The 18,476-nt window shown below is 44.8% G+C and overlaps 1 protein-coding gene across 1 annotated transcript; it reads left to right on the plus strand.

Moving 5' to 3' along the window:
• Nucleotides 1–5: 5 nt before the first annotated feature.
• On the plus strand, nucleotides 6–16,201 carry LOC115226218. Its single transcript, XM_029797241.2, has 5 exons — nucleotides 6–398; nucleotides 5,462–5,570; nucleotides 6,478–6,555; nucleotides 10,984–11,056; nucleotides 16,008–16,201. The coding sequence occupies exons 2-5, from the start codon at nucleotides 5,554–5,556 to the stop codon at nucleotides 16,149–16,151; spliced, it is 312 nt and encodes a 103-aa protein (XP_029653101.1). The 5' UTR covers nucleotides 6–398; nucleotides 5,462–5,553; the 3' UTR covers nucleotides 16,152–16,201.
• The last annotated feature ends 2,275 nt before the right edge of the window (nucleotides 16,202–18,476 follow it).

Genomic DNA, 18,476 nt, shown 5'->3' on the forward strand with positions numbered 1-18,476 from the left:
TTCAGCTGAAGGCCTTTAGTCGTGTTTCTGGTGGGAAAGGATTTTGTGGTCTGCAGACAAGCGTCAGTAAAAAAAGACAATAGCTTCCGCTGCCGCCGAGATTTGAACTTGCAACCGCTGGATTATGAATGTCGTTGTCGAAATGAATAATTACAAGCAGCAGCCGAAGCTAATTAAAAGGCCGATCCGCGTCGTTCCTCATAAAAGGCAGAAATTCAATACGAGAATCCGCCAGAAGCTGGCTGCGGTCAGCGATGTTCCCCTGACCCCTATCTCTTATAATTGCAACATGCGACCCCCGGAATGAGAACCAAACAATTCTACCAAAGAGACGAAGAAAACGTCGAAAAAAGCCGTCAAGAGACCAGCAAGAAATAATTCAGTACAGTCAGGAAGTGGTTTGTATAATTCTTGGTAGTTCTTTTTGTTGTTTGTTGTTTTGTAGGTGCAGGAGTGGCTGTGTGGTAAGTAGCTTGTTTACCAACCAAATGATTCCGGGTTCAGTCCCACTGCGTGGCATCTTGGGCAAGTGTCTTCTACTATAGCTTCGGGTCGACCAAAGCCTTGTGAGTGGATTTGGTAGACGGAAACTGAAAGAAGCCCGTTGTATATATGTATATGTAGCTGTGTGGTAAGTAGCTTGTTTACCAACCATATGGTTCCGGGTTCAGTCCCACTGCGTGGCATCTTGGGCAAATGTCTTCTGCTATAGCCTCGGGCCGACCAATGCCTTGTGAGTGGATTTGGTAGACGGAAACTGAAAGAAGCCCGTGGTATATATATATTATATATATATATATATATATATATATATATATGTTTGGTGTCTGTGTTTGTCCCCTTAGCATTGCTTGACAACCGATGCTGGTGTGTTTACGTCCCCGTTACTTAGCGGTTCGGCAAAAGGAGACCGAGAGAATAAGTACTGGGCTTACAAAAGAATAAGTCCCGGGGTCGATTTGCTCGACTAAAAAGGCGATGCTCCAGCATGGCCGCAGTCAAAATGACTGAAACAAGTAAAAAGTCAAACAGATGCCTCTTGGTAATTATGGGATTCTGAAAATCTGGAATCGGTCGCCAACATAAGTTGAATTTTCTCCGTTTTCACAGGACGGGGTCAAATTTTTTTCATTCACCACGAATTTCTAAATGATGGGAAGAAACTTTATGAAAATGGGGAAAAAAAGTTGGGCATTCCTTCGATATAACTCGGGATCTTTTCGGTTTGACCGGCAGTTTTTTAAAATAATTTTTAAACGGTTAAACTAAAGCGTTAAACCCGGTCAAAAAAAAAACAAAACAAAATTTGTGTAATGCTATACTGGTAGAATGTGTTTATAAAACATCTTTTTCTCTTAGCTTTATTGAGAAAATTCTATGGTTTGTAAGATATGGTGTGGAGGACACACACACTACTCTTTTACTTGTTTCAGTCATGCTGAAAATCGACCTCAAGATTTATTCTTTGTAAGCCTAGTACTTATTCTATCGTTCTCTTTTTTTTTTTTACGGGGACGTAAACACACTAGCATCGGTTGTCAAGCGATGTTGGGGTGGGGGACAAGCTCAGACACACAAACATATATACACACACACACACACATACATATATACGACGGGCTTCTTTCAGTTTCCGTCTACCAAATCCACTCACAAGGCATTGGTCGGCCCGAGGCTATAGCAGAAGACACTTGCTCAAGGTGCCACGCAGTGGGACTTAACCCGGAACCATGTGGTTGGTTAGCAAGCTACTTACCACACAGCCACTCTTATGCCATGTACATATATATTATATATATAAATTAATAAATAAAACATATGCATATATACATACATATATGTACGTACCTACCTCTACATGTATATATACATGCATATATGGGTACAGGACACCAAAAAACGTCGAACACAATGAGAAACGAAAACATAAACACAAAACCAAGGAAATGGACATTTTTCTTAAACAACAAAAATAGAGTACAGGACATACAAAACAAGGAAAATACCCCTTCTTCAGTCGCCAAGGCTTTGGGTCGGCCCGGGCTATAGTAGAAGACACTTGCCCAGGATGCCACGCAGTGGGACTGAACCCGGAACCATGTGGTTGATAAGCAAGCTTCTTACCACACAGCCACGTATTGTATGTGTGTGTAGTTGTGTGTGTGTGTATGCATGCGTGCACACACAGAATGAAAGAAATAACTTTCATGTTTTTTGGGGGGGTAAATATTTCGTAAGAGACCCCCCCCGTTAAGTTACGGGGACGTAAACACACCAGCACCGGTTGTCAAGTGATGGCGGGCAGCACATACACATATATAGATATATACGACCGGTTTCTTTCAGTTTCTGCGCCTGTAGTAGAAGACACTTGCCGAAGGTGCCACGTCTAGGCTTATTGGAAATATTTTCTTAATTTCTGTTCATCTTAAGTCATCTTTAGCAAATCTCAGTTATCTCCCTTCCTCTATGATCATCGTTAAAGACCACCAGAAGGTAGAGACTTTAGGTGACCTCCCTACCCACTAGAAATAGCAGTCAAATCTCCCTCAAATTGCATTATGAAATTGTACTTTTTTTTTTTTTTTAATCATTCTACTTCAAATAAGGCCTGAAATTTGGGGGAGGGGCTAGTCAGCACGTCGGACGAAATGCTTAGCGGTATTTTCGTCTGCCGTTACGTTACGAGTTCAAATTCCGCCGAGGTCGACTTTGCCTTTCATCCTTTCGGGGTCGATAAATTAAGTACCAGTTACGCACTGGTGTCGATGTAATCGACTTAATCCGTTTGTCTGTCCTTGTTTGTCCCCTCTATGTTTAGCCCCTTGTGGGTAGTAAAGAAATAGGTATTTCGACTGTCTTTCCGTTCTGAGTTCAAATTCCGCCGAGGTCCACTTTACCTTTTGGGGCCGATAAGTACCAGTTACGCACTGGGGTCGATGTAATCGATTAGTCTCCTCCCCTCGAAATTTCAGGCCTTGTTCTTTTAGCAGAAAGGATTATATTGTTGTGTCTGAGGAGAATTATTCTGTTTTAATGCCTTATTAATTAACCTTTCTACTAAAAGCACAACGCCCGAAATTTTGCAGGAGGGGATTAAGTTGATTGCATCGACCCCCCCCCCCTGTATCTCACTGGTACTTAATTTGTCAAGCCTGAAAGGATGAAAGGCAAAGTTGACCCCAGCAGAATTTGAACTCCGAATATACCGATGGACGAAACGCTGCTAAGCAATTCATCCATCATGCCAACAATTCTGCCAACTCGCCACCTCAAATACCTTATTAATTAACATACCCACCAGTTCAATTCCACTCATTTATTATTATTATTATTATTATTATTAAAATCAAAATCAAAATCGATCAACATCAATGGAAATTGTAGCTGTGATACCAGTGCCGGTGGCATGTAAAAGAGCCATCTGAACGTGGCTGTTGCCAGCGCCACCCCTACTGGCCTCCGTGCTGGTGGAACGTAAAAAGCACCAATCCGATCGTGGCCGTTGCCAGCCTCGTCTGGCCCCCGTGCCAGTGGCACATAAAAGCACCATCCGAACATGGCCGTTGCCAGCGCCACCCCTAATTGCCTCCGTGCTGGTGGCACGTAAAAAGCACCAATCCGATCGTGGCCGTTGCCAGCCTCGTCTGGCACCTGTGCAGGTGGCACGTAAAAAGCACCATCTGATCGTGGCCGTTTGCCAGCCTCGTCTGGCACTGTGCAGGTGGCACGTAAAAAGCACCATCCGATCATGGCCGTTTGCCAGCCTCGTCTGGCACCTGTGCTGGTGGCACGTAAAAAGCACCAATCCGATCGTGGCCGTTGCCAGCCTCGTCTGGCACCTGTGCAGGTGGCACGTAAAAAGCACCATCTGATCGTGGCCGTTTGCCAGCCTCGTCTGGCACCTGTGCAGGTGGCACGTAAAAAGCACCATCCGATCATGGCCGTTTGCCAGCCTCGTCTGGTACCTGTGCAGGTGGCACGTAAAAAGCACCCACTACACTCACGGAGTGGTTGGCGTTAGGAAGGGCATCCAGCTGTAGAAACCCTGCCAGATCAGATTGGAGTCTGGTGCATCCATCTGGTTCGCCAGACCTCAGTCAAATTGGCCAACCCATGCTAGCATGGAAAGCGGACATTAAACGATGATAATGATGATGATGATATTACAACTTCTTTAATGCTACTTTGCATTAAGGTGGGTTCTTTGCCATGGGTGGTCAGGTTTCTGTAGCACTGCATATCACCAGTTATTATTGTCTGTTGTCATTGCTGCTATGAGATCTTCCATGGATTCTCTTAACTTGGAGGGCTTGGCAATTTGTATTTACAGCTATCTTCCATCTGCATCATGTATCCCTACCAGTACAACCTTCTCTCTTGCACACGATATAGGATTCCTCTCTTATATTTGGCTCCACACAGCAAGGAAGAAGGCACCATACCTAGTAAAGTTAAGTTAAGTTAATTTTTGGCTCAAAAAGCCAAAAGCAAGGCCATGTAGGGGGACATGGAGTTATGTACATGGAGGGTGTTCACGCAAAGAGTTCGGGCCATTTCTGGTCAAGAGAGACTTTGAACCGAGCGGTTGTCGGCATCTTCACTATCTCGTCTGGCAGCTTATTCCACGGATCCGCAACCCGGACGGAGAAAGCCCCTCTCCTTCGATTGAGATGAAATCATCGCAGATAGAGCTTTTCGGGGTGACCCTGCAGCCGATGCTCTGGTGCAGGAGTGAAGAACAGCTCTTTCGAGAGGTTACACTTTCCGCTTATGATGTTGTGAGCAAGAATGAGATCACCACGGCGTCGTCGTTTTTCTAGGGAATAAAGGTCGAGCGTCTTCAGCTTTTCTTCATAAGACAAAGAACCATGCGGGTAGCCAGCTTCTGGACTCTTTCGAGATGATGTATACCATATGTTTAACCCATATAGAAACCTTCCTTTATTTTTCCACAGCTTCTCCTGCAGCTAGATGAAGCACCACCTTGTAGTAAATAGATTACAACTTCTTTTATTCTTTTACTTGTTTCAGTCATTTGACTGCGGCCATGCTGGAGCACCGACTTTAGTCGAGCAAATCGACCCCGGGACTTATTCTTTGTAAGCCCAGTACTTATTCTATTGATCTCTTTTGCCGAACCGTTAAGTAACGGAGACATAAACACACCAGCATCGGTTGTCAAGCGATGCTAGGGGGATAAACACAGACACACAAACACACACACACACATACATATATATATATACATATATACGACAGGTTTCTTTCAGTTTCCGTCTACCAAATCCACTCACAAGGCTTTGGTCGGCCTGGGGCTATAACAGCAGACACTTGCCCAAGATGCCACGCAGTGGGACTGAACCCGGAACCATGTGGTTGGTTAGCAAGCTACTTACCACACAGCCACTCCTGCTTTCTGTTAAGTATTTTATCATTTTGATTTTTTGTTTCCCCTCAGGACCTGAAGTCTTCACAACGACCCTGAATAAAGTGAAAAGAAAAAAATGGGTTCCTCTCAATGCCAAACAAAAGGAATATATATCGGATGTGATGAATTCAGCTATCAGGTTAGTTGTCGTTGTTTATTTAACCCTGGGTTAGCCTCGTTGAGCAAGCCTATGAGTCCAGGTAAGGAAATGGCGGTAGAGGAATGATTTGTAACAGGCATGCAAGCAATGTACAAAGGTGAGAATTAGTGTGAGTTTAGGGAGGAATTTAGCATTCAGGTATCTCAGGTAGGTTGACGGAGAAGGGCTTTATATGAAACTAGCAGTATCGCCCGGCGTTGCTCAGGTTTGTAAGGGAAATAACTATATAAGCATTTTTAGTGAGTTATAGCAAAAAAATGCATTAAAAATGGAATAAAAAATGATGGTAATTTTGGTGTCTTCAAGCCATGAAGTCGTTGTTCTAAAAGAACGCTGGTCTCCTTGACAACGCTTTACGACGTTGATTTCCTTACACTCCCTTCCCCACAGCTTCACGAGGGAGGGAAGAAGGGGGAGAAGCAACACAGGTGCGACCATGGACGCCAACGACACACGAAAAAATATACGTTAAAATGGAAAAAAATGATGTTAAATTATTTTTTAAATTGTAGACTCATCGCTGCTTCTGATTGGTCAATCCATGGTGATGACTTGAGGTCATGGTGACAGCACTACTTTTGTCATTCATAAGTTACAACTAAACGTGAAGAATTTAGTTTTGGGGTTAATAAAATATGGTCGTTTATTCGTGTGTAATAAATAAAATACCAAACTCATTCCCTATGGATACCGTATTTATTACAACGAGTGGCTTGTAAACGTATCTAACTCGCTTTCGCTCGTTAGATACGTTTACAAGCCACTCGTTGTAATAAATACGGTATCCATAGGGAATGAGTTTGGTATTCTCTATATACATACTGATATACATACAGATATGCATGCATACATGCTTATATAATTCTGTATATTCTTTTTGTTGTAGTTTTGCTACATCAACTTTACCGAATTCCTCTGAAGAAATCAGCAGTTTAGACTCTTTCCTGCATGCTGTGAAGATTAAGTAAGAATCTGCGTTTATTATTCTGTTGTTTCTCTGATGTTTGTAATGTTATTTTCACACAGTTATCACACGTAAACGTAATGTGAAGTTATAAGTAAATATATACATGTAATGAATGTGTGTCTAGTCACTACCAAGCTGCAAAGTCTGAAAGTAGAGGCGCAATGGCCCAGTGGTTAGGGCAGCGGACTCGCGGTCATAGGATCGCGGTTTCGATTCCCAGACCGGGCGTTGTGAGTGTTTATTGAGCGAAAACACCTAAAAGCTCCACAAGGCTCCGGCAGGGGATGGTGGTGATCCCTGCTGTACTCTTTCACCACAACTTTCTCTCACTCTTACTTCCTGTTTCTGTTGTACCTGTATTTCAAAGGGCCAGCCTTGTCACTCTCTGTGTCACGCTGAATATCCCCGAGAACTACGTTAAGGGTACACGTGTCTGTGGAGTGCTCAGCCACTTACATTAATTTCACGAGCAGGCTGTTCCGTTGATCGGATCAACCGGAACTCTTGTCGTCGTAACCGATGGAGTGCTTCCAAGCAAAGTCTAATGATTGTTGCTTCAGATGGGACCCTATAGAAGTGCTTGAGGACTGGGTAAAGTATAATTCTATATTCTTTATACCGATCTAATTCCGAAACGCGCATCCATGGATGACCAGATATTGATTGATTTTCGTTATTTTTCCTCTCTGCCTGCCTGGATTGTTTTCAAGTATATTTGTTTCTCTAGGAGTCCCTTTCTAAAGTAGAAGAAATAACTAAGGTTTTTTGGCTGCTATTTCTAAACTTCGGTATGTGCTAAAGCAAATCTTTGCTGAACCCTAATTATAAAGTATTACTTAAGTTTACCGTGAAGTGGTCCTTTTTCATGCCGAATTCTACTTGGTGAAATTATCGATTACTTCTTAATTAATTTTACCCTTTATTATTATTATTATTATTATTATTATCATATATGCTCGATCTGTAGAAAAGGTGTAGGTAGAAACTCTATAAGATGCACCAAGTGTAAGCTATGGACACATAAGAGATGCAGCAATGTCAAAGGAAGGCTAACTAGGAAGATGGTTTTTGTTTGTGGCAGATGCTCAGGAACAATAAACACTGAAAATGCTCTGAGACCAACTTCCGTCACTTTCCAGGGAGAAAAACTAGAAATAGTTGATAGTTTCCGTTACCTAGGTGACCAAGTCAGCAGCGGGGGCGGGTGTGCTGAAAGTGTAACTGCTAGAGTAAGAATAGCTTGGGCAAAGTTCAGAGAGCTCTTACCTCTGCTGGTGACAAAAGGCCTCTCGCACAGAGTGAAAGGCAGACTGTATGATGCGTGTGTACGAACAGCCATGCTACATGGCAGTGAAACATGGGCCGTGACTGCTGAGGATATGCGTAAGCTCGCTAGAAATGAAGCCAGTATGCTCCGATGGATGTGTAATGCCGGTACTCACACTCGGCAGAGTGTAAGTACCTTGAGAGAAAAGCTGGACCTAAGAAGCATCAGTTGTGGTGTGCAAGAGAGACGTTTGCGCTGGTATGGTCATGTTGCGAGAATGGATGAAGATAGTTGAGTGAAAAAGTGCCACACCCTAGCGGTTGAGGGAACCTGTGGAAGAGGCAGACCCAGGAAAACCTGGGACGAGGTGGTGAAGCACGACCTTCGAACTTTAGGTCTCACTGAGGAAATGACTAGAGACCGAGACCTGGAAGTGTGCTGTGCGCGAGAAGACCCGGCAGGACAAGTGAGTCCACAACCCGTGGCCTTCTACATGGGATGGAGCCAGCCTACGTATGCATACCTTCCCTTCTTGGGACACAAAACTCTACTTGTGAAGACGTGTTGAGGCAAGTGAGGATCAGAATCGAAATCGATCAATGGAAATTGCGGATGTGCTACCAGTGCCGGTGGCATGTCGAAACTCTGCTTGTGAAGACCCATTGAGGCAAGTGAGGATCAGAATCGAAATCGATCAATGGAAATCGATCAATGGAAATTGCAGATGTGTTACCAGTGCCGGTGGCATGTAAGAGAACTTTCCGTTTCGCGACCGTTGCCAGCACTGCCCCGTTTCGTGTCCGTTGCCAGCCTCGCCTGGCCCTCGTGCCGGTGGCACATAAAAAGCACCATCCATTCGTGGCCGTTTGCCAGCTCTGTCTGGCACCAGTGCGGGTGGCACGTAAAAAGCACCCACTACACTCACGGAGTGGTTGGCGTTAGGAAGGGCATCCAGCCGTAGAAACACTGCCAGATTTGACTGGGCCTGATGAAGCCTTCTGGCTTCACAGACCCCAGTAGAACCGTCCAACCCATGCTAGCATGGAAAACGGACGCTAAATGATGATGATGATGATGATGATGATATATAAAATAAATATATATATATAATAAATATATATATATAAATATATATATATATATATATATATATAAATATATATATATATAATATATATATATATATATATATATATATATATATATATATATATATATATATATATATATATATAGTGGAGGCGCAGTGGTCCAGTGCTTATGGTCGTGGGATCACAGTTTCAATTTCCAAACCGGGCGTTGTGAGTGTTTATTGAGTGAAAACATCTAAAAGCTCCACGAGGCTCCAGCAGAGGCTGGTGGCAAACCCTGGTGCACTCTTTCACCACAACTTTCTCTCACTATTTCTTCCTGTTTCTGTTGTACCTGTATTTCAAGGGGCCAGCCTTGTCACACTCTGCATCACGCTGAATCTCCCTGAGAACTACGTTAAAGGTACACATGTCTGTGGAGTTGGACGGTTCAACTGGGGTCTGGGAAGCCAGAAGGCTGCACCAGGCCCAGTCTGACCTGACAATGTTTCTACGGCTGGATGCCCTTCCTAACGCCAACCACTCCGTGAGTGTAGTGGGTGCTTTTTACGTGCCACCGGCACAGGTGCCAGGGGAGTCTGGCAAACGGCCAGTAAAATGAACTGAAGTATTGATTGTCTTATTGAATAGATGAAATATTGAATATAAAATATTAAGGGACTAGTATACTTTCTTGCATTTAAGCAGTCTTCAAGGTCCCAGGTTGTGACATTACAAGGTGGCGAGCTGGCAGACACGTTAGCACGCCGGGCTAAATACTTAGCGGTATTTCGTCTGTCTTTACATTGTGAGTTCAAATTCCGCCGAGGTCGACTTTGCCTTTCATCCTTTCAGGGTCGATAAATTAAGTACCAGTTACGCATTGGGTCGATGTAATCAACTTAATACCTATGTCTATCCTTGTTTGTTCCCTCTATGTTTAGCCCCTTGTGGGTAATAAAGAAATTGGTTGTGACATTACACATCCAGTGGATCATACTAGCTTCATTTCTTTCAAGCCTATGCATGTCATCGGCTGTCACAGCCCATGTTTCGCTGCTGTGTAGCGTGGTTGTTTGCACGCTGGCATCATACAATCTACCTTTCACTCTGAGCAAGAGGTAGGAGTTCTCTGAACTTTGCCCAGGCTATTCCTATTCTAGCAGCTACACTCTCAGAGCATCCACCCCTGCAACTGACTTGGTCACCTAGGTAATGGAAGCTATCAACTACTTCTAGTTTTTCCCCCTGGCATGTGATAGAACCTGCTTTCTATACACCTTCGGTGTTTGTTGCACCAGTGCATTTGCCACACACAAAAAACCATCTTCCCAGTTAACCTTCCTTTCATATTGCTGCACCTTTTATGTGTTCATATCTTGCACTGGATGCATCTTATGGAGTTTCTATCTATGCTTTGTCTACAGATTGAGCAGGGCCCTCTACCTGAAGGGATTTGTGATTTGTCTGCCTTCCTACTTAAATTTTGGTTTTTGCTAGGTTAACTCTAAGGCCCTTCAATTCTAGACCTTTCTTCTTCCACACCTGAAACTTCTCCTCTAGTTTTGCTAGTGACTCAGCTATTAGGGCAAGGTCATTACAGGAGCTCCCAGTGTCAGCCTGTTGTGAATTTCTCAGTTATTGCTTGGAGGCTTGTGATGAATATGTGTGTATGTGTATTTAATGTCATCTGAGACAAATATCTCGTGGTTTGATTCATGAAAATGTAGAAAATAATTAAATTTTTATCCTGTGTGCCTAAGCATAAGCAGAGTGTTTTAGTTGCTTGTCTTCGTCTGTGTGTGTGTGTCTGTGTGTGTTTACAAAATTACTAGAAAACGGCTGAATGGATTTTCACCAAATTTGACAAAAATACTCATTGGATGAGTGGCTCAAACTCATTAAATTCTGGTTTGGTTATCTTCAAAACTGGTGGATGGATGAATCAAAATGGGTTTTTTTTGTTTTTGTTACATGGTAATATATTTATTTTTGATTAAATTTTTATTGTGTGCGCACAGAGTATGCATCCCCCCCCCCATGCCTTTTTTTTTTTCACTTTTTTTCACTTTTTTCTCTTTTTTCCAGGTTGATGCAACAATTAAGCCAAATCATTGTGCCTCCACTCAGATATTCTGCAATTGTTGGTGTTGATAAACTTGTAAGTACAACAGGAGCTGTCCCCTGGTGGACGTTGTTGGGTATTCTCGGATCAAACCTGATTCTTTTTTATCTTTTACTTGTTTAAAGTCATTGGACTGTGGTGGCCATGCTGGGGTGCCACATCCTCGAAGAATTTTTAGTTGAATGTATCAAACACAGTCATCATCATTGTTTAATGTCTGTTTTCCATGCTAGCATGGGTTGGACGGTTCGACCGGGATCTGGGAAGCCAGAAGGCTGCACCAGGCTCCAGTCTGATTTGGTAGTGTATCTACGGCTGGATGCCCTTCCTAACGCCAACCACTCCGTGAGTGTAGTGGGTGCTTTTTACATGCCAGGCGAGGCTGGCAACGGCCATGATCAGTCGGTGCTTTTTACATGCCACTGGGACGGAAGCCAGTCAAGGCGGCGCTGGCATCGGCCATGTTCGGATGGTGCTTTTTACATGCCACCAGCACAGGGATCACAACTACAATTTCCATTGATTTTTCATGTTGATGCACTTGACTCAATAGGTCTCCTCAAGCACAGGGTCGAAACGGTGTTTCTTTACTTTCCACCTGCACAGGAGTCAGTCCAGCGGCACTGGCAACTGCCGGGTGCCAGTCATAGGATTGGTTCAATTTCGATTCCGATTTCACTTGCCCCAACACATCGTGTGTAACAAAAGAAAAACAACAAAATCACCCTCACTTTTATACTTTTTGCTATCTTGCAAAGGGGGAATGTTATGACGTGGGTGTACATGACTGGTGTAAAATGGTATTCCATAAATCAATAGTTGGTTGTTTTCTTTGTTCCTTCCTGAGACATGCCTGGCTCATAAGGGCCAGTTTCCTGGCTTCCTTGGTGTATAGGTTCCCCACCTGGATGGGACGCCGGTCCATCGCAGGTGAACTGCAAGATGCAGGAGGAAAGAGTGAGAGAAAGTTGTGGCGAAACAGTCAGCAGAAGTGTTGCCATTACCTTCTGCCGGACCCATGTGGAGCTTAGGTGTTTCGCTCATAAACACACACACATCACCCGGTCTGAGATTCGAACCCGCAATCTCTCGACCGCATGTCCACTGTTGTTTGTTCCTTCTCGAGCCATGCCTGGCTCATAAGGGCCGGTTTCCTTGGCGTATAGGTTCCCCACCTGGACAGGACTCCGGTCCGTCACAGGTGAACTGCAAGATGCAGAAGGAAAGAGTGAGAGAAAGTTGTGGCGAAACAGTCAGCAGAAGTGTTGCCATTACCTTCTGCTGGACCCACGTGGAGCTTAGGTGTTTCGCTCATAAGTACACACGCATCACCCGGTCTGAGATTCGAACCCGCAATCTCTCGACCGCATGTGACTGTTGTTTGTTTGTTCCTTCTCGAGCCATGCCTGGCTCATAAGGGCCAGTTTCCTGGCTTCCTTGGCGTATAGGTTCCCCACCTGGATGGGACGCCGGTCCATCGCAGGTGAGCTGCAAGATGCAGGAGGAAAGAGTGAGAGAAAGTTGTGGTGAAACAGTCAGCAGAAGTGTTGCCATTACCTTCTGCCGGACCCACGTGGAGCTTAGGTGTTTCGCTCATAAGTACACACGCATCACCCGGTCTGAGATTCGAACCCGCAATCTCTCGACCGCATGTCCACTGTTGTTTGTTTGTTCCTTCTCGAGCCATGCCTGGCTCATAAGGGCCGGTTCTCTTGGTGTATAGGTTCCCCACCTGGACGGGATGCCGGTCCGTCGCAGGTGAGCTGCAAGTTGCAGGAGGAAAGAGTGAGAGAAAGTTGTGGTGAAACAGTCAGCAGAAGTTCGCCATTACTTTCTGCCGGAGCCGCGTGAATCTTAGGTGTTTCGCTCATAAACACACACACACATCACCCGGTCTGAGATTCGAACCCGCGATCCCTTGACTGTGAGTCTGCTGCTCTAACCACTAGGCCATGTGCCTCCAACAACAGCCTTCACACATCAGGTGTTCTTTCTCAAGCCACGCCTGGCTCATAAGGGCCGGTTTCCTTGGCGTATAGGTTCCCCACCTGGACGGGACTCCGGCCCGTCACAGGTGAACTGCAAGATGCAGGAGGAAAGAGTGAGAGAAAGTTGTGGCGAAAGAGTCAGCAGAAGTTCGCCATTACCTTCTGCCGGAGCCACGTGGAGCTTAGGTGTTTCGCTCATAAACACACACATCGCCCGGTCTGAGATTCGAACCCGCGATCCCTCGACTGTGAGTCTGCTGCTCTAACCACTAGGCCATGTGCCTCCAACAACAGCCTTCACACATCAGGTGTTCTTTCTCAAGCCACGCCTGGCTCATAAGGGCCGGTTTCCTTGGCGTATAGGTTCCCCACCTGGACGGGACTCCGGCCCGTCACAGGTGAACTGCAAGATGCAGGAGGAAAGAGTGAGAGAAAGTTGTGGCGAAAGAGTCAGCAGAAGTTCGCCATTACCTTCTGCCGGAGCCACGTGGAGCTTAGGTGTTTCGCTCATAAACACACACATCGCCCGGTCTGAGATTCGAACCCGCGATCCCTCGACTGTGAGTCTGCTGCTCTAACCACTAGGCCATGTGCCTCCAACAACAGCCTTCACACATCAGGTGTTCCTTCTCAAGCCATGCCTGGCTTATAAGGGCCGGTTTCCTTGGCGTATAGGTTCCCCACCTGGATAGGACTCCGGTCCGTCACAGGTGAACTGCAAGATGCAGGAGGAAAGAGTGAGAGAAAGTTGTGGTGAAAGAGTCAGCAGAAGTTCGCCATTACCTTCTGCCGGAGCCGCGTGAATCTTAGGTGTTTCGCTCATAAACACACACACATCACCTGGTCTGAGATTCGAACCCGCGATCCCTCGACTGTGAGTCTGCTGCTCTAACCACTAGGCCATGTGCCTCCAACAACAGCCTTCACACATCAGGTGTTCTTTCTCAAGCCACGCCTGGCTCATAAGGGCCGGTTTCCTTGGCGTATAGGTTCCCCACCTGGACGGGACTCCGGCCCGTCACAGGTGAACTGCAAGATGCAGGAGGAAAGAGTGAGAGAAAGTTGTGGCGAAAGAGTCAGCAGAAGTTCGCCATTACCTTCGGCCGGAGGCGCGTGGAGCTTAGGTGTTCCGCTCATAAATACACACGTCGCCCGGTCTGAGATTCGAACCCGCGATCCCTCGACTGTGAATCTGCTGCTCTAACCACTAGGCCATGTGCTTCTACAATAGTCGGTTGTGGTTATCAAAAAGCAACCCAATGGAGAAATACATGTTGACACAGAACACGCTCTGTACTACTTGAACGTACGTATGATACTCACTATTGACTGTTAAACAAGCACAGTTGAACTAACATCGTAAACTACTCTCCGGAGTATATATATATATCATCATCATCATTTAGCGTCCGCTTTCCATGCTAGCATGGGTTGGACGGTTCAACTGGGGTCTGTGAAGCCAGAAGGCTGCATCAGGCCCAGTCTGATCTGGCAGTGCTTTTATAGCTGGATGCCCTTCCTAACGCCAACCACTCCGTGAGTGTAGTGGGTGCTTTTTATGTGCCACCCGCACAGGAGCCAGACGGAGCTGGCAAACGGCCACGGCAGTCTTCTAAGACAATCTCCACTATCAGTTGGCATTTGGAAGGGCATTGAAAAATTATGCCAAAACTGACCTCACCTGTGCTGGTACCATGTAAAAAGCACTGAGTCCACTCTGCAAAGTGGTTCATGTTAGGAAGGGCATCCAGCCATAAAAACCCTGCCAAAAGAGACAGAGTAGCATAGAGTAGGTTTTGCTACCTGGCCAGCTCCTGTCAACCATCCTACCCATGCATGGATGGAAGATGGATGTTAAACAATGATGATGATGATATATATTAGGGTGGTGAGCTGGCAGAAACGTTAGCACGCCGGGCAAAATGCTTAGCGGTATTTCGTCTGCTGTTACGTTCTGAGTTCAAATTCCACCGAGGTCAACTTCGCCTTTCATCCTTTCTGGGTCGATTAATTAAGTACCAGTTACACACTGGGGTCGATATAATCAACTTAATCCGTTTGTCTGTCCTTGTTTGTCCTCTCTGTGTTTAGCCCCTTGTGGGTAGTAAAGAAATAGGTATTTCGTCTGCTGTTACATTCTGAGTTCAAATTCTGCCGAGGTCAACTTTGCCTTTCATCGTTTTGGGGTCGATTAAATAAGTACCAGTTACGCACTGGGGTCGATGTAATTGACTTCATCCCTTTGTCTGTCCTTGTTTCTTCCCTCTATGTTTAGCCCCCTTTGGGCAATAAAGAAATATATATATATATTTCTTTATTGCCCACAGGGGTGCTGTGGGGTAGTTATCTCCCTTGTTGTCAGTACATAGGCTTGTGCTATGTTTATGGCTATAAGGTTCTTTGACTCTTATCTCTAGCAATGAAGGTGCTACAGTGCACCCTCAACCTCTGTTAGTAACAATTGAATTCTTCCTTTTCGGTTTGAACGGCAGTTTTTTCTAGCGGCGTCATATGAAATTGTCACCCATAATTATGACCCTAGTATCGATCTATTGCATTTCAATCTGTTTTAGGGTTAGGGGTGGGGGAAGGGTATCATTTTTTTTTCACAAATGTAAATAAACCCAATCTGTTTCTTAAACGAGGGACATATTCATACGGCACAGAATGTTTTTTTTTTTACCTCAATGGACGTCATTGATTGGTTGAAATTGCAGAAATTGAAGGAAAAAAAAACAACAAATATCTTACAAACTATAGAATTTTCTCAATAAAGCCAAGAGAAAAAAAATGTTTTATAAACACATTCTACCAGTATACGAAGTTTAAAAGTGTTTAGTTACCTAGAAATTATGTTAAAAACTGCCGTTCAAACTGAAACGATCCATTTTTGTTGCATCTAGCTACCTTTCTCTGTGTGTGTGTGTGTGTGTGTGTTGTGATGCGGTTCCGTTTGGTTTTGCCAAAGATGCTGACTTATAATATGTCTTTGTTTGCAGGTAAACTCCAGCAACATAATTCAAGAGCTTGATGACAGGATCGAAACCTTGGGTGAGGCGGTCATCGAACAGAAAGAATTACTGGCAGAGAAGAAGGAGAGGCTGAAAAGTTTGAATTTGACCAGCAAATCTGTCCGGTCGTAGTCTTTGGCCGTTGTCATTTAGTCTCAACTTGGCTCTGAATGAACAAGTCTATGATGAAGCCAATCAAACTGTACCTCCCACCATGACCATCTCACCTGAGTGTGTGTGTGTGTGTGTGTTTAACAAACAGTATGTCTTGGGACTGTATTATTGGATGTGTGCCTTCTCATTTTTAAGAAGGCACTGTGTAATGAGGGGAAGTTTGGTTGCTTTTTCTTGCAAGTGTGCAAAACATGTAGGCATTCTGTCATTGGAGAGAGAGAGAGAGAGAGAGATTTCTATGCAATAAACAGCTGGTTTCTTTTACATGTGGACTACAGTGTGGGTGCATGTGTGAGTGTGTGTATATATATGTGTGTATATATAAAATGTGACCTCGTGTGTACCGTTGGCGATTTTTTTTCTTCTGTCTTCCCTTCTCTGGATCTTTCCTTCTCCTATGTTTCCGACGAAGAGCTCCGCTCGAAACGTCAAACCCTCCTTCTTTCTTTCTTTCCTGAGCGTCCAATAATACTTTATTTGTTCCACGTCCTCGCGTTGTTGTGTTTTTTTGTGTTTTCTTGTTTGGATTAACTTTATATATGTGTGTATATATGTGTGTGTATATATGTGAGTATGTATATATGTGTGCATGTATATGTGTCTATATGTGTGTGTGTTTGTATATATATATATATATATACACATACATATAAAGTTAATAAATATGTACTATACTAAAAAGTATTGGGTAATTATGCACCCTTATCAAGCCTAGCCAGGCTCATGGGCCTGGTTTCCCAGTTTCTATGGCGTATGTGTCCCCCCCCACCCAGCTGGACGGGACGCCAGTCCATCACAGCATTACTCAAGAAACAGGAAGAAAGAGTGAGAGAAAGTTGGGGCAAAAGAGTACAACAGGGGTCGCCACCACCCCCTGCCAGAGCTTTGTGGAGCTTTTAAGTGCCGAGGTCGACTTTGCCTTTCATCCTTTCGGGGTCTATTAAATAAGTACCAGTTACGCACTGGGGTCGATATAATTGACTTAATCCGTTTGTCTGTCCTTGTTTGTCCTCTCTGTGTTTAGCCCCTTGTGGGCAGTAAAGAAATAGGTAGGAGACAAATTAGACCTACACATCATCATCATCATCATCATCATCGTTTAACGTCCGCTTTCCATGCTAGCATGGGTTGGACGGTTCAACTGGGGTCTGGCAAGCCCGAAGGCTGTACCAGGCCAGTCAGATCTGGCAGTGTTTCTACAGCTGGATGTCCTTCCTAACGCCAACCACTCCGAGAATGTAGTGGGTGATTTTATGTGCCACCGACACAGGTGCCAGACGAGGCTGGCAGACGGCCACGCTCGGATGGTGTTTTCTTATGTGTCACCGGCACAGGTGCCAGACGAGGCTGGCGAACGGCCATGCTCGGATGGTGTTTGTTACGTGCCCTCAGCACGGAGGCCAGTCAATGCGGTACTGGCTACAGTCACGTTCAGATGGTTTTCTTATGTGCCACCGGCACTGGTACCATAAAGGATACAAATTCCATTGATGTACATCTATTTTGATTTGGTTTTGATTTTGATTTTCACTTGCCTCAACAGGTCTTCTCAAGTGTCAATAAGGAAGGTATGCACAGGTGGACTAACTATGTCCCAGGTATGTGTGTGTATATCCCTCTCTCTCTTTCGGAGAGGCACTGAGCAGCTAAACGCACACATACACACACGGCAGTAACTTCCACCTACCGAATTCAATCACAAAGCTCCGGTCGGCTCGGGGCTATAGTGGAAGACACCTACCCAAAGTGCCACACAGTGGGACTGAACCCGAAACCATATAGCTAGGAAGCAAGCTCCCTAACCACACAGCTATGCCCGCGCCTGTCTATATATACATATATATGTATATACACACACACGATAGGCTGCTTTCAGTTTTTATACTAAATCCACTCACAGGCTTTGGTCGGCCCGAGGCTATAGTAGAAGACATTTTCCCAACATGCCATGCAGTGAGATTGAACTTGGAACCATGGGGTTAGGAAGCAAACTTCTTACCACACAGTCACACTTGTGCTTACAATAGTCAAAAAACTCTAAACTTGAGACAGAAGATGCGAAAAATCAGTGAACGAAACAGTATAGGCGCAGGAGTGGCTGTGTGGTAAGTGGCTTGTTTACCAACCACATGGTTCCGGGTTCAGTCCCACTGCGTGGCACCATGGGCAAGTGTCTTCTGCTATAGCCTTGGGCCGACCAAAGCCTTGTGAGTGGATTTGGTAGATGGAAACTGAAAGAAGCCCGTCGTATATATATATATATATATATATATATATATATAT

This window comes from Octopus sinensis, linkage group LG29, assembly GCF_006345805.1.
Source record: "Octopus sinensis linkage group LG29, ASM634580v1, whole genome shotgun sequence".
NCBI classification, from domain to species: domain Eukaryota; kingdom Metazoa; phylum Mollusca; class Cephalopoda; order Octopoda; family Octopodidae; genus Octopus; species Octopus sinensis.